Genomic DNA, 15,127 nt, shown 5'->3' on the forward strand with positions numbered 1-15,127 from the left:
GCTGGGATCTCTGTCTTTCAGAGCCAGTAGGGGAATTTGCATACAAACATGGGGCACCTGCTGAATACAGTTTCCTGGCAGCCCAGCCTCCCCTGGGCCCCTTCTTGCTTTTTTGGGGGGTGGGTGGGCATTGCTGGGAGACCCTCTGCGCCCTGAGCCTTGGCTCTGGAGCTCATTCACTGTGGTGATGCTTGGGGCCCTGCGAGGATGAACCTCAGAACACGTCCCGTTTCTGAAGCCCTGACTTGGAGACCGGGGTGTTGGTTCTGCTCACCGAGGAGCCGCCCCTTCTCTCGGGGCTGACCACCCTGTGGGGAGGCAGAAGTGGTCTCATTGGCCGGCCTGCACGCTTGTGCGCCCTTGGTCAGCTCTGCTAAACTGTCCCCTCGCGGTGGCCCCATTTCCTGCCTGTTTCTCTAGCTGTGTGTGGCTGTAAGGATGGGCCTTTGCTTCTGGTCTGTTGGCATTTATTGGGCACCTACTGGGTACTACGTCTTTGGTGCTTGCCAGAGGGCTCTCAGGGTCTTGGGCCTCCCCGTACAAGCAACTGGCAGCTTAGTGGGGGGTGTGTGTGTGTGTGTGTGTGTGTGTGTGTGTGTGAGGCCTTGCAGTTGCAGTTGGGGAGAGGTTGGCTCTGCTGGCCTGTGTGTGTGTGTGTGTGTGTGTGTGTGCATGCGTGTGTACAGCTTGGCGTGGTTCCTCCTCATCAGAAGAGAGGAAGTGGCGTGGGATGGCCTTTCCAGCAGCATGTGAACCCAGTGGCCTCTTGAGGGTTTGGGCCCCATGGATGCTTTTCAGGGCCAGCCGGGCACATTATGGAATCCTATAACAAGAACTTGACCCCGGGGGAGTCTTCAGAGTCTCCCAAACAGCCCAGGGAAAGAGCATCTTGCGTTATTATCCCATTTTGCAGATGAGGGGACTGAGGCCAGAAGATTAAACCGTAAGCCTCAGACGAGACACGGCTGGGAGATGGTCGGCTTCAGCTTCAGGCTTCTGCGCCCCTGTCACGGGTGCCTCTATTATTGAGCACCTACTGTGTGCCCAGGGCCCAGGAGCATGCTCCTGGGAGCGAGTTATTGCCATGTAGTGCCGTGACCTTTATTGTGATCACCAGAAGCAACAACAAAACCGTGGCCTCTCACTCACTGGGCACATAGGGCAGGACAGACGTTCTGTGCAGAGCCTGCCCTGGCTGTTCCGGTCACCCTGGGGTGGGCCTTGTACGCTCCCAATCTATAGGGGAGGAACCAGGCCCAGTGGTCACCCCTTCTGAGTCTCAGTTTTTATTTACTTGTTTTATTTTATTTGATAGAGAGAGAGATCACAGTTGGGCAGAGAGGCAGATAGAGACAGAGGGGGAAGCAGGCTGCCCGCTGAGCGGAGAGCTCGCCGATGCGGGGCTCCATCCCAGGACCCTGAGATCGTGACCGGAAACGAAGACAGAGGCTTTAAGCCACTGAGCCGCCCAGGCGCCCCTGAGCCTCAGTTTTTAATTCGTAAATTGGGTTAATGAGAGCACCCGTCTCCTACCTTTTCATGGGCATTAAATGCGACGATGGTAAGTGTTCATGGCGGGGCCCGGCGCACGCTCTTCCTGGTGCGTCCGCATATTTATTCCTCGTTACTGTCACGGTTCCTGCAGCTGCCCGAGGAGCCCTGGCAGAGGCCTCTGGCTTCTCTCCCGTCTCGTCGCCTCCTGCAGGGTTCCCACCGCACTCCCACCCCTTCCCTGCGGTCCCTGCAGCCCCTGCTCTCCTGCCGTCCCTCCTGCCCTTTGGCTCAGCTGGGCCCTCTCCCAGTTGTTTGGGGTCACTGGCTGACCCATAACACCGCCTGTTCCTCCCCCGCTGGGCTGTCAGTGACGCAGGATGTGGCTGGACGGGACCCAGTGGTCACCACCCACTCCGGGCAGGAGGCTGAGGCCGGGGGTGAGCGGGGCCCTGGGGCAGCTGTGGGGTGGGGCGTGTCTGTCCGGAGTGTTGTGGAGGCTGTGGGGTCCCCGCAGTCCCCGGCCACCCTGCTTTGTGCTGGGGTGGCCTAGCCCTGCTTATCACCTGAAAGGGAGGAAGAAGAATTCTGGGCACCCTGGGGGTTGGGGGTTAGGGGGGTTCTTGCTGTCCTGGGCATGTTTCCCGGCTGGGGCCACTTGCCCTTCGCTGGGAGGAGGTCAGCACTGGGTCTGTAATCTGGAGACTGTCCCCCTCCCCCCAGTACAGCCCCATGCCTTCTAACTCTTTCCAGCAGCCCATTTTGTAGGCGGGGTTTATGAGATGCCCCCCTTTCTTTTGAGTCTAGAAGACAGAGTGTGAAAGAGGAGAAGTCAAGGCACAGGGAGAGCCAGGCAGGAGCCCCGTGTCCGGGCTCCTAGCAGAGTAGCTAAGGCAGGAAGTTGGGAGGAAGGGGAGGGGCCTGAGTCCGGTGACCTGTGACCTTCCTGGGGCTCAGTCCTTTCCCACACACACTTCTGGAAGGTTACCTTCAGGGCAGTGCCTCCTGGCTCCAGAGGCCTCTTTCAGTATGCCCTGGGCCCCGGGCTGCTTGGATGGCCGGTCCCCCCTGGAGTCTAGAACCTCCAGATGTTCCTCTCAGCTCGCTGGATGATGCCGGCTGCTTCCTTAGCCCCGTGGGGCAAGCTCAGTTTTCCGATCCGCAGTGTGGAGCTGCGGAGTTGCGGGTCCGGGCCTCGGCGAGGATGTTCGCAAGGTGGTCCGGGCAGTGTGGGTGCGCAGTAAGCACTCGGCAGTCCTCTCTTTCTTCCTGGCAGGGTGACAGGAGCCCCAAGGAAGGCCTCTCTGTCTTTGGGGCTGCAGGACCCTGGACTCTGAGGGCAGTGGGAATTGTCCTGTCCGCTGGCCCACCACCTCCAGGCTGCCTGCCGTGGTATGCACGGCGCCAGTGGGAGGCATAATTCCAGGCATGCTTGCAGGCGGAGGCCTGGACCCCAAGGCTGCGGGAAGCCCACCGTTCCCCTGACACTTCAACCACACACTCAGCCCCCTGAGTCAGACACTGACTTCGGCACAGCGCCCACTGCTTGCTGAAGACGAGCTGCTTGTTCGCTCGGGATCTCTCTGTGCCCTGCTCTCTCCAGTTCCGGTCTTGGCTTCCCTGCCTCGCCTCTTATCGGGCTCCCTAAGGATTTCTCCTCCAAGTCCAGGTGGACTTGAGTAGTCCTTGTGCTGCAGGACTGTTTAAAGTCAGAAGGTGCAGGGTCTGACATCCAGCGCTACGCTTTCTGCTGTGTGGCCTTGGGCAAGCTACTTAACCTCTCTGTGCCTCAGTGTAGGAGGGCAGTTAAGAGCACAGGCTCTGGAGCCAGACGACTTGCATTTGTGTCCTGCCTTAATGATATTCTAGCCATGGGATTTCAGACACGTGGCTTTACCGCCTCGTGCCTCAGTTTCCCCCCTATTTGAGCAAGGTAACTGTAGGATTCCGAGGTTCAGATTAGCTGACATGGGCAGTGGCTTCACCCCGTGCCTGGATGGAATTAGCACATGTTGATACCAAGTAATGATGGTGATGGTTTCGACGCTGGTGCTGTTACTATGACAACATAGCGCGAGTGTCCTTTCCCACATTGTGGGCTCTCCCTCCGGAGGAGGGGTCAGCAGACCTTCCCCGTGAGTATTGCAGGCTTTTCAAGCCATTTGGTCTGTGTCACAGCTGCTCAGCTCTGCTGCCCTCGTGGCTCGGCAGCAGCCCGCCAAGCTGCAGAGGGATGGCTGAGCGCCGAGCCTGGCTTTGGCCTTGGGCGCCGTTTCTGACTCCTGCCCTGGATCGGCACTTGTCAGTCCCTTCGTGGGCAGGATACCTCTGTCTCACATGCCGTTTGCCCCATGCCGGACTACGGGCTTACAACATTGTGCCCTGGCTCTCGGGAGCGGGGACTGGTTGTGGCTGAGCCTGAAGCAGCGCTGCCCTGGCTGGAGGGTCGGGGACCCAGGCGTCTGCCGGGGCCACGGGGGGATATGGACACCCATAGGCTGCTGGGAGCCGGTGGTGGCGTACCAGAGCTTTGCCCGTGTCCCGAGGGCTGCCTGCAGTTTCTGTCCCTGAGCTGTGTGGCCCTTCCCGCATTGTGGTTCTGGGTGCTTGGGGATGGCTCGAGGAGTGGGGTGGGGTGGTGTTCGGCCTCCTGAGGAGGACTCTCGGGAGCCCCCGTGCTGGAAAGTTCATTCATTCATTTAGGACTTCTTAGACACCCCATGTGCTGGTACGTGTGTAGGCCCTGGGCACGGGGCTGTGGGCAAACCAGAAGCATCCCGGCCTCGGGCAGCTGGTATACTCGTGGGGAAACAATGAGCAGAGGAAGAGGAGGGAGAGAGGCCGAGTTTGTGGGGGTCCTAATGGAAGTCTAGTCTAGGGAGGGAGGCCTCATTGAGAAGCTGACATTGGAGTCAGAACCTGGAGGGAACTAGAGGGCCAGGCATGGGGAAACGTGGCTAAAGAATGTTCTAGACAGAGGGAACAGCGCATGCAAAGGCCCTAAGGTAGGAGCTGTCTTGATCGTAGCCCCTACTCCTCAGGAGGGACCCAGGAGTCCTTTCCCTGCCACGTATAGCTCCAGATGTTTCTTCAGTCCCTTCTGGGGTGAGAAGCCCTATCCCGGGGGCCAGTGAGGAACACCCCTCCCCCTAGCACAGCCACAAAGAAAATCCTCCTCCTCACCCCTCCTTCAAACATCTCCCAGAATCCAGACCCGGTTTAGATTTAACCCGAGGTTCAGATGCCCCAGCCCTTCTGTCTTTGTGGGCCCCCAGGATCCAGGCAGGGACGTGCCAGATGGGGTTCTCTTCTGGCCGGATTGCTTTTCCAGCCTCATGTCGCCTTCCCGGGGAGTTTTAGGGGCACCCTTTATTGGCGAGCCCCAATTCCCAGTGTCAGAGGCTCTATGGCTGGGGAGAAGCCAGCAGAGGTGTGTGTGTGGCGGGGGGCCTCACCTGGAGACACTTTCCTCCCCTGATTTTCTGAGCAGCAGCTCTGGGAGCTCGTGGTGAGGGCAGGCCTGGCCTCTTCTCCCCAAGTCTGGTTTGCTGCTCTCACCATGTGGGGTGGGCTCAGGACCGGCCCCCGCGCCTCCCTGTCCCTCAGCAGGAAGCCAGCTTGACCCAGTCTTGTGTCTCAGAACCTCCCCTCCCTGCTGTGTGACCTGCGTAAGTCACCTAACTTCTCTGCACCTGATTTCTCAAGTCGGTGTGGGACGATACGCACCTCGTGCACTGCAGCGGGGATTAAGTTACTCGGTACGTTAGAAGCTTTCAGGGACAGACGGACACAGGCAACGTATGAACGTTGGGTATTGTTACTACTTCGTTAACTCGCGCAGAGTTCTCGCGCTCGGAGATGCGGCCGGGAGGCTGGTAGCCCACGTGCCTGATGTGTCCAGTCTCCTGTGAGCACAGTGAACCCCGCCTGGGGTCCGTTTCTCTCTCAGCGTCTCCTCAATTCTTGCCTTCCTGTGGGACTTCCAAACCCCCTTGGGAGTCAGCCCTGGAGACCAGCTTCAGGCCCTGGGGTGGCGTTTAGTGAGGACCCTTCAGAAGTGGCCCCAGGATGCTCCTTGGAGGGTCTTTGCAGACAAGCCAGTCACGCTTATCTCCTAAACTGGGAAACTGAGGCCAGAAAGTGTGTGAAGCGGCCTCTCTACACCCCCCCCACCCCCACTGAGGGCCCCGTGTGCCTCTTCCCGCCTCCGTTGGCAGTTGTTGGCACTGTCTTGCTGCGGCCCTCTCCCGGGGGATTGGATTGTCTGTCTCTCTGCCGCTTTGCTCATTTTGCTTTTGTGCGAAAGAGCCGGGTGGAGAAAATTTTCCTCCTGGCAGACTGCAAAGCCTGCTGATTCCTTCTCACACCTCTGTACGTGTGTGCGAGATCTTTGCCTGGCAGCCTTGCCAGTGTGATCCCAGAGGCCTGCACTCCCTCGCTCGAGGCCTTTCTTCCCCCTCCTTCTTCCCGCCCGCCACCCTGCCCAAGCACCTGGTGCCTGGTGCTAGACGTCCTCATGGGGTACAGGGAGGCCGAGCCCTTGTCTGCCTTCTGGAAGCTGCCCTTCGTCTGGCGGGCAGTTCTTTGGAGAGTTAAGGGTGGGGGGTGAGTGGTAGAAGGCACAGAGGCCTCCTTCCCAGTCAGGCACCTGCTTCAAGGATGAGGAAACCAAGTCTCAGAAGGTTTGAGTGTCGGACAGCCCCCTCCAGCCCGAGGCGCCATGCAGCTTTATCCCACGTTTCTCTTGCTCACCGTTTCCAGCCTCTGAAGTTGATGGGGTCCCTGTTCATTCTACTTACTCACCTGCTTTAGCCTTCGGCCGCCCACCCTCTTCCATTGGATGCTTGGTCTGGAGGGCCTGAAACACATACGTTCCCAGTACCAGATGCCTGGTACCATCTGATGATGTTTGCAGAAATAACTGCTTAGAAAAAGCAAAACAAACAAACAAACAAACAACAGAAGAATGAGGAGGTTTTTACGGAAAATTGGGAGACTCAAGAGAGGTGCCAAGAAGAAAATAAGTCACTGACGGTGCCGTTCTTCCCAGGCCTCGCCTGTGTCAGACATCACTAATCGACTGCCGCACCCAGAACTGGGTGTTGTAGGCAGACAGAGCTCATCGATTTGGGTCGGTACAGTGTGAAGCCAGTCCTGTTTCCTCTTTTGAAAGACTTGTTTCTATCCTTTTTACATTTTTAGGGAAGATTTATTTACTTAGTTGAGAGAGAGGAAGGGAGCACGAGTTGGAGGAGGGGCAGAGGAAGAGGGAGAAGGGGAGAATCTCAAATAGACGCCTGCTGAGGGTGCAGACCCTTACGGGGCTTGATTTCAGGACCCTGAGATCATGACCTGAGTCAAAAATCAAGAGCTCAGCCCTTAGCTGATGGGGCCACTCGGGCGCCCGTCTGTGCTTTTTATAAAAAAATCTTTTAATGGGTTTCAGACCAGAGTGTAGTTGACAGTCCGGGTACGTCTAACTTGTTATCGTTCGGTTTTTTTCCCCAGAGGGTCACGGACGCTAGGTGGCATTTTCCTGAAGAAGGGGGGGGGGGCGGTTTGCCTGCGGTTTATTGTTCTGAATTTGGTCTGAGTTTTTGTATGTTACACACGTGTGTGGCTTTTCCTGCCACAGAGCAGACCCGGGAATCCCACAGCGGCACCTGTCCTCCAAGCTGGCCGGTGAGCCTCCTGGGCCGTCGGTGCTGGCGCTGTCTAGTGCGCACCCCACTCCCTTAGTGCCCGGTTGGTGGACAGGCGAGCTGTGGCTTTTCTAGCTCTCTGCTGACCTCTGGGCTCTGCTGTCTCCTCCAGAAAGAGGGTGTAACCGTAGAGCTGGGTGTCAGGGGTGAGGGACCGAGGCCACGCACCCACCAAGTGGTACAGGTCGGCTGGTGATCGGTCCCGGGCATGCCCTCTGGTCACCCTGGACTTCTGGAGCCGCATGTGGACGTGGCCCGTGGTCCTGCTCAGGAGCGAGCACTGGGCAAGAAGTGCGTGACTGTGACTTGAGCTGCCTTCGCTCACGCTCTTCCTGGGCCTGTCGCTGCAGGACGTCGGGCTGCTCGAGTACCAGCCGCACCCCCGTGACTACACCTCCCACCTGTCTCCTGGCTCCATCATCCAGCCCCAGCGGCGGAGGCCCTCCCTGCTGTCCGAGTTCCAGCCTGGGAATGAAAGGTGAGGAGAGGCTGGCCCACTGCCTGGCTCGGAGCTGCAGCCTCGTTTCTCTTGCCGGGGAACGGAGGTCTGGGCTGGAGCAGGGCCCGGCAGGGGGTGAAATGGGGGGCGGTCGGGCTGTGTGCTCGCCCTTGTCCTGGTGTAGCCGTGACTTGGGGCAAAGATAGGGGTGAGCACGGAAGAGCCACCACGGCCTTCAGTGGTCTCTGGCTACGTGCCTAGGCAGGAGAGGTTGGCCACCAAGATGTGGGGGGGCAGGGCTGGGGGTCCTGGTTGTGAGGGACATGCTGGCACCAGTGGTCACCTGGGGAGCCCCCTTTCCCCCCTCCCTTTGTCCTCCCCTCTTCTCTGAGGCCTTTTGTGTCCCTCAGCTGCCGGGTGAGGCATGTGCCCAGTGCTGGGCTGGCCTGCCTTTCCTTCCACCCAGGCGGGAAGGAGGGAAGGAGCCAGTGCAGCGGGATGGGGACCCCAGGGAGGGGAGGACCAAGGTCAGAGCAGGACTCCGAGATGCTAGATCATAACAGCACTTATGCTAAGAATCCTGACATCTGACACATGCTGGCTGTGGACACACAGTGGGGATCCAGGGAGCCTGCAGTGTCACAGGGGAGAGGCACACAAACACCACACAGGATAATTCCAGAAGGACCTCCGGGGTGGGGGTAGGTAGTACCTCTCTGGCCGGGATGGCCAGGAAAGGCCTCTCGGAGGGGGACTTGTCCATTATGTAGCTAGCCATCTAGAGAGCTGGGTAAAGGCACTCCAGGCAGAGGAAACAGCATGTGCAAAGGTCCAGAGGTGAGAATGTGCTTGGAGCATTCGGGGAGGGCATGAACTTGAAAAGCTTTTCAGCAGGGGCAGTGTTGAGGCTTGTCCAGTGAGGAGCAGGAGCTGGAGGTGGAGTCTGGGATCCTGGCTCGGCTGTGTGCGCTCGGGCCAGGCGTGTCCTCTCTGGGTCAGTTTTGTCCTCTGCAGACTGGGGAGCAGGTTAAGGAGAGCCGGTCGGGAGGGATGAGGCTGGACAGCTCCCATCTCTGCCCCAGGCAGCTGGAGCCCAGAGCGCCGTGGTTGGCTAGCAACGGCTGCCTGGGGTGGGTGACGTATAGATGCGACATGTGTGTTATATCATCTGTGCTGGACCCCCAAGGCTTTTCGGATTTGGCTGTGCCCACGAATCAGCCGGGGTTCTCGTTTCAGTGCAGAGTCCTACTCGTTGGGTCTGGGGAGGGACTCCAGACCCTGCGTTTGTCAGCAGCTCGGAGCAGGGCTGGTGCCGCTGGTCGTGGGCCCCGCTCAGCGATGAGGGAGCAGGGAACCGCCACTCCGTCCTCTTCCTGTAAACAGTCAGGAAACGGTGGCGCACAGGGAGGCAGGTCTGTGACTGAGTGCTGCCTCGCGGCGCGCCTTTCCCCAGGGGGGCACTTGTCTCTCAGGGGCCTAGAGCTGGTGGCGCTCAGCAGGCGCCCAGCGGGAGGTTAGTAGATGTGATTCCCCATGTCCCTGCCTGCCCTAGGTCCCAGGAGCTTCACCTGCGGCCCGAGTCCCACTCCTACCTGCCGGAGCTGGGCAAGTCAGAGATGGAGTTCATCGAGAGCAAGCGCCCTCGCCTGGAGCTGCTGCCCGACCCCCTGCTGCGGCCCTCGCCCCTGCTGGCTGCGGGCCAGCCCGGGGGCTCTGACGACCTGTCCAAGGTAAGACGCCCCGGGCCGGGACGCCAGATGATCTGCGTTTTCTTCTGCTATTGAACTGGGCGCCAGGTGAGGGCTGGCTGTGGCGGGCTGGGGCACAGCTGGGGCAAGAGGCTGGGAGGTGGGACTGAGGGCAGGGTGCGCCGAGGCTGGGCAGAGGCTGGCTCTGTGGGTCGCTGCTTGGCTGGAGATGGACCACACCTCCCCGGGCGTGTCCAGCCCACAGGGCCACCGTGCCTCCCGTACCCTGAGGAGCTCCTTCACTCGACTCCTTTTTAGAACGGAAAGTTGAGCTGAGATGGTACCCGGAGCATGTGCATCGCTTAAGCACCTATGGCATGCTGGTATGGGAGGTCCTGCTGTTTCAGTCACTCTCAGGACCACTGAGGCCGGAAGCTTCTTTGGTGTCCATTTTACACAGAGGAAGCCGACGGAGGTGCCAAGGGAGGGATCCCAGCCAGTCCCCTGGCCGCCCTGGAAGCTGTTGTACTGCCACTGCCCGGGATGGCACAGGGACTGGGGCCATGTGACATGTTCATCGTTGGCCAACTGAGTGACGGATGTCACCTCTGCCCGGGCTGAGTGTTTCCTTTCGGCTTCTTCATGACTGTGGGGACACGCGTTAGCTGGTTAACAGCCTCCCGGCTGCTGGGAGTGGCCCGCGCTCCTCTTACTGCAGCATGGGTGGCAGGGGGAGCCAGGCCAGGAGATGGAAGTGGCCCACTTGGGCCTTCCGGATCGTCTTCTCTGCCTGATGCTGGTTAGGATTGAATGGTGGGATCCTCGCCGAGGCGGGTCCTTTACTGGGGGGCTGGCCCAGAAGGGGTGTTCCCGTGGTGGCAGTGGCGATGGTAGTTCGCATCAAGGGGGCTTGCCAGGTCGTGTGGAGTGTGAGCACAGTTCCGTGGCACGTTCCCAGCCCCGTGAAGTGTGATCACATACCGTATTTCTTATAAAGGGTCCCCAGCTTGAGGGGGCAAAACACTCCCCTATGGTCGCTGGGAAGTGGGCCCTGAAGGCCAGACAGCCTGGGTCTACAGCCCACTCCGGTCCACCAGGCTGTCCTGCCGAAGGCTTCCCCTCTGGTGCCCCTAGCGGGCCGTCTGCCTCCGTCCTCCCAGTGCCCGCCATCCCCGCCCTGGCACTGAGTCTGTGCCCTCCCCCTGCTTCCTGACTGCGCAGTTTCCTGGGAGGGATTTGCCATTAAGAAAGCTGTTTCTGTAAGTGGGTTTTGGACGATAGGCGAGTGGTGTTATGTGTGAAGGGGCATAGGGCCATGTCAAGTGGCCAAGCCGAGGGCCATTTCAGGGAACCTTGATTTCCTTCCTGGGGACTGGAGCCCTCAGTGGGTCGTGCCCCCTGCTTCTGTCCAGTTCTGCCCAGAGAACAGGCCGGCAGTTGTCTCTGGCCAGCCCCCGTCAGGCCTCAGCTGCCCACCCAGTCTGGGCCCTGGAATAGTGGCTCAGAGCCTTCAGGCCTTTGGTTCTTCTGGGGGTCTCCCCGTGTCCTCCGCGGCCCTGTGATCCTCTGCTTCTCCCTCTTCATGCAGCTCCCTGGGGAGTCTTAGTCTTTGTGTCTGTTTCTGTCCCTGGGCCTCTGTCTTCTCTTCCTGGACCCTGGGGGTCGGGGGAGCAGTGAGCCCAGCGTTGGGGCCTGCCTGGACCAAATTGCTTCAGGCTGCTTGCTAATAAGAACATTTGGAAAGTCTGAACAGATTCTGGGCAAGGGAGGAAGCCAGGGGAGAACACAACTCTGAAAGTGTTCAGATGTTTTTTTGCGTCTGCTTTGTGGAATTCAGCTGTCTGCATGAGACAGGAATTCAGTGGGATTTTTTTTTTTTTTTTACAGCCCTGCCCTGCCCCCCAACGCCAGCTGTGTTCCTTTTTCATATAAAAACGTTCTGTTTCATAATGCTTCCCTGCCCTTGAGCCTCTGGAGTTTTGTGGTATCAGGCTTCCTTTGGAATGCATCAGACTTTGTTTTAGGTGAGTTTAGAGTCATCATACGTGGAACCATTTCTGAAAGTCTCTTTGTCTGTTGGGCCTCTGTTGGCTGAAAGGGACAGAGAACCCACGTCAGTCTAACTTAAGAATGAGTCCTGGCTCATGTAACTGGAATCCAGGCTTTGTTGACTTCAGGCACAACTTGATCCAGGTGACATGATGTCACCAGGTCCCCATCTCTGTCCCTCTCTTTGGTCTGCCATCTTCTGTGTGGTCTTGATGCGTTAACAAGAAGGCAGTTTGCGACTCCAGCCCTTCCTCTTCCCGTGTACAAGGACAGCATAAAGGGAGAGCTTTCCCTCCGTCTCTACTTTCCTAGCCATAGTCTTTCTTTCCTTGCCTGTGCATGGGGTCCTTGTCCATCCTGGAACCCCTCATTGTGACTCCAGAGTGGACTCTGAGTGCCCGAGGCCAGCTCTGACCCTGCCTGGAGCTGGGACGAGGGGGACCTCCCTGGCCACAGGGCTTTTGCTGCCCTTTAATTTTGAGTAATGAGTTTTCTGTTCTGTGTTGGCCTGAATTTTACACCAAGAGCATCTGATGGGGGAAATAGTGCCAATTGCTACCTGGCGACCGACTGGGTATGGGTTTGTCATTTTGCTCTTGTGGCTTTGGGCTGAAGAGGCCAACAGCCATCGGGAGAACCATCTGGAGGCCCAGTAGCCAGGCTCCCTTGGTCCCATTCCTGGAAAACTCAGTTACGGAAAAAAGCACTCTTTGCCCCTGGGTGTGCATCATCTTCTTAAGCGAGGTGAAATCCCCATAACCTGAAATTAACTGTGTGAAAGCGAGTGGTTCAGTGGCATTTAGTCCCTTCATGATGCTGGCCAGCCTCTGCTTCTACTAATTCCAGAATGTTCTCACACCTGGAGAGGAGACCCCACAGCCATTAGCAGTCGCTCCTGCTTCCTCCCCAGTGCCTGGCAGCCACCTGTCTGCTTTCTGTCTTTTTGGATTTGCCCGTTCTGGATGTTTCCTATGAATGGAATCCTATAATACGTGGTCTTTTCAGTCTGGCTTCTTTGGTTCAGCTTCACGCTCTCAAGGTTCATCTACGTTGTGCCACTGATCAGGGCTTTCTCTTCCTTTTTGTGGCCGGATTGTGTTCCATTCTGTGATGATCCACGTTTTTTGGTCTGTTCAGCCATGGGTGGACCCACTTGTGCATTTTTGGTGAGCATAAAAGCTACTTGTACATTTTTGGTGAGAATAAAAGCTATGCCTGAACCGCAAGTGACAAGAACACATTGAAGAAGACAGGCCTTACCCATGAAGAATTTAAGGCAGCTTCCAGCAACTTTTCCAGCGGTTCCCAGCAGTAGCCAACTGCTTCATCTAAGCCCTGCGCTGACCCTGCCAGCTCTGGGATAGAATTTCTTTCTGCCGGTGTTGCTCGTGAGCACTGCTCCTGGTCGGGGTTCTGTTTATCTTCCTTCTTGGTCCTGGTGGAAGGTCAGGGAGGGGAGGGGAGGTGTCTCTCACAGCGGATAATGCTGCCGGGCTCCAGGACCCACGTCACCCACCACCTTCTGTCTCCAGAACCCTGAGCCATGACCGAGTCTGCGGGGAGAGACCAGCCACGTGCCCTGGGTGCACGGAGGAGGGGGCAGATCTCAGTTAGGGGCTGGGGAGTGAGGGGGGGCGTGCATGGGAAGGGGAGTCGAGTTTCAGCTGACCCAGAGGTGTTGTGGGCAGAGGGGATGGATTGTGCAAAGGCCCTCAGGTGCTGGAGCACATGAGCTGATTCTGGTTTGGTGTATGTGAGGTCAGGTCCTCCTGTTGGGGTGTAGTTAGGGTCCCAAGCCCACTGAGTGTTTTTCTTAGGGAATTTTTCTTTTACGCAGTTTTGCCACTAATTTCAGGGGGTCCTGGGCTGGTTTGGTTTTGTTTGGAAGGCAGTCTGTGACTGCTTTCCCAATACAGTGGTGGGTGACTAGTTGGACAGAATCCAAAATGCAAACCTGAGCTGATTTGCCAACCTGGCTGGCCACTGGGTTAGAGCCCTCGTGGGCCTGTACCTCCATATTCCTAGTTCGCTCGTCTGCGTAGTGGGACAGAGCGGCAGCCCCCGCAGGTCTGCTGTGGGAGTCTGGTCGGCAGGGTGTGCTGAGGACGGGGACGGGCAGGGAGGTTTGATTTCTGCGGCCTCCCTGTGGACACGGCCTGAGCCGTGTGGAGGCCACGTGGTGGAAGGACTTGGGGCTTTTCTGCATTTCTCGAGTGTTCTTCTAATTAATTAATTAATTTATTTATTCGAGAGAGAGGTAGAGCGAATATGCGTGCACGTGAGCGGGGAGAGGCAGAGGTGGAGGGAGAAGCAGACCCCCCGCTGAGCAGGGAGCCGGATGCGGGACTTGATCCCGGGACTCCAGGACCATGACCTGAGCCAAAGGCAGGGTCGCTTGACTGACTGAGCCGCCCCAGGCGCCCCTCCCCTGAGTGTTCTGGGTGGAAGGTCTTGAGCCCCGACGCCAGCTCTCTCTACATCTTAGAGTAAAGCAATGAGGACAGAGGGCAAACCCAATGACATCCTGAGGACCATCGGGCCACGCGGGCCTCGTGAGGGTCTGCATGGGGGGGAGGGGTGGATGCACGATGGCACAGCCTCTGACAGTCCTGAGATGGGGAGCCCTTGGCAGCCCCTGGGGTTGCAGTTGTCCCAGGAAATAATGTGTCCTCTGTCCTCTGGGCGCAGCTGCCGTGGGGGCAGGGAGGCGGCGGCCTGGAACTCCTCCTGGGGCCTCTGCTGCCAGCAGCTGCCGGCGTGGCCTTGAGCAGCTCGAGCATGGGCTGGGTTCTGCCCGTGCCGGCCACCAGGCCTGGAGCGCGGGTTTGAGGACAGGACACTTCCAGCCTTACAGCAGCCAGAGAAGCCGGGATCATCCCATTGTACAGATGCGGAAGCTGAGGCAGGAGCAGGTCCCTGACGTGCTTGTGGTCACAGCCCTGGGAGGTGGCTGAGTGGGCTGGGATCTGAACCTGGGCCCTCGCCCGTGAGCGCTCCAGAGACAGGGACTGGGTTTTGTTTTGTTTTTAACCTCCTCCTCCCCAGGGTGCTCCCGGCATGGCTCAGGTGCTCCGTAAACCTCCGCTGGCACGAGTGTCAGCGCACAGCCCAATGAAGCGTTCCCTTATTTGTTTAACCCAATTTTGAAAACGGCTTCATGACACAAAGAGTAATCCTCCAAGAAGGAAAAGCAGAAAAAGACCGGTCCCTGGCAAGGAGGGCATGGAAGCCCCGCGCCTGCTACTCATGGCTCCTTGTGCCTCTCTGCGGCTTGTTCCTGTGATTCTCGCGTTGGTCTCTATGAACGTCTGTAACTTGCCGATTCGGACAGAGTGCTGTGATCAGATGTTCGTGGAGGGTCTGCCGGGGCCAGGCCTTGGGGGCTGGGACATGGGGGTCTCCATGCTTGCTCTTGGGGGGTTTGGTTCCGTGGGAGGACGCGGCCAGGCTGGTGGAGCAAGAGAGAGGCCTGCTGTGGGAAGGGAAGTGCTTTGCGACTCTTGAGGGGAGCTTGTGAAAACTTCCATATAGGAGGGCATAAGGGATCTGACCTCTGCGGAGTGGGCAGCGGGTTGGGCTGGGTTCCCCCAGGCAGGAGGCCAAGGATGGGCAAAGGCGGGGGCGGGTGGGCTTGGTTGGCAGTCCCACTTCTGGGATGTGGGGTCTGTCAGGGTAGACGTCCTGTGTGCCGGGGCCTGAAGCTGCCGTCGCTGGAAGCTCGGGGAGCGTGGCCGGGCCTGCCGGCTGGGGAACCCCCT

At 58.5% G+C, this 15,127-nt stretch overlaps 1 protein-coding gene across 21 annotated transcripts in view; it reads left to right on the forward strand.

Moving 5' to 3' along the window:
• Positions 1 to 15,127, forward strand: part of NCOR2 (nuclear receptor corepressor 2) — a 177,496-nt gene that overhangs the window by 35,032 nt on the left and 127,337 nt on the right. For all 21 annotated transcript variants that reach the window (XM_059408208.1, XM_059408212.1, XM_059408204.1 and 18 more), the window contains exons 3-4: positions 7,544 to 7,671; positions 9,185 to 9,362. In XM_059408208.1, the coding sequence (XP_059264191.1) occupies positions 7,544 to 7,671; positions 9,185 to 9,362 (306 nt within the window). The remainder of the gene's footprint in view (positions 1 to 7,543; positions 7,672 to 9,184; positions 9,363 to 15,127) is intronic.

Source organism: Mustela nigripes, chromosome 8 (genome assembly GCF_022355385.1).
Source record: "Mustela nigripes isolate SB6536 chromosome 8, MUSNIG.SB6536, whole genome shotgun sequence".
Classification (NCBI taxonomy): Eukaryota; Metazoa; Chordata; class Mammalia; order Carnivora; family Mustelidae; genus Mustela; species Mustela nigripes.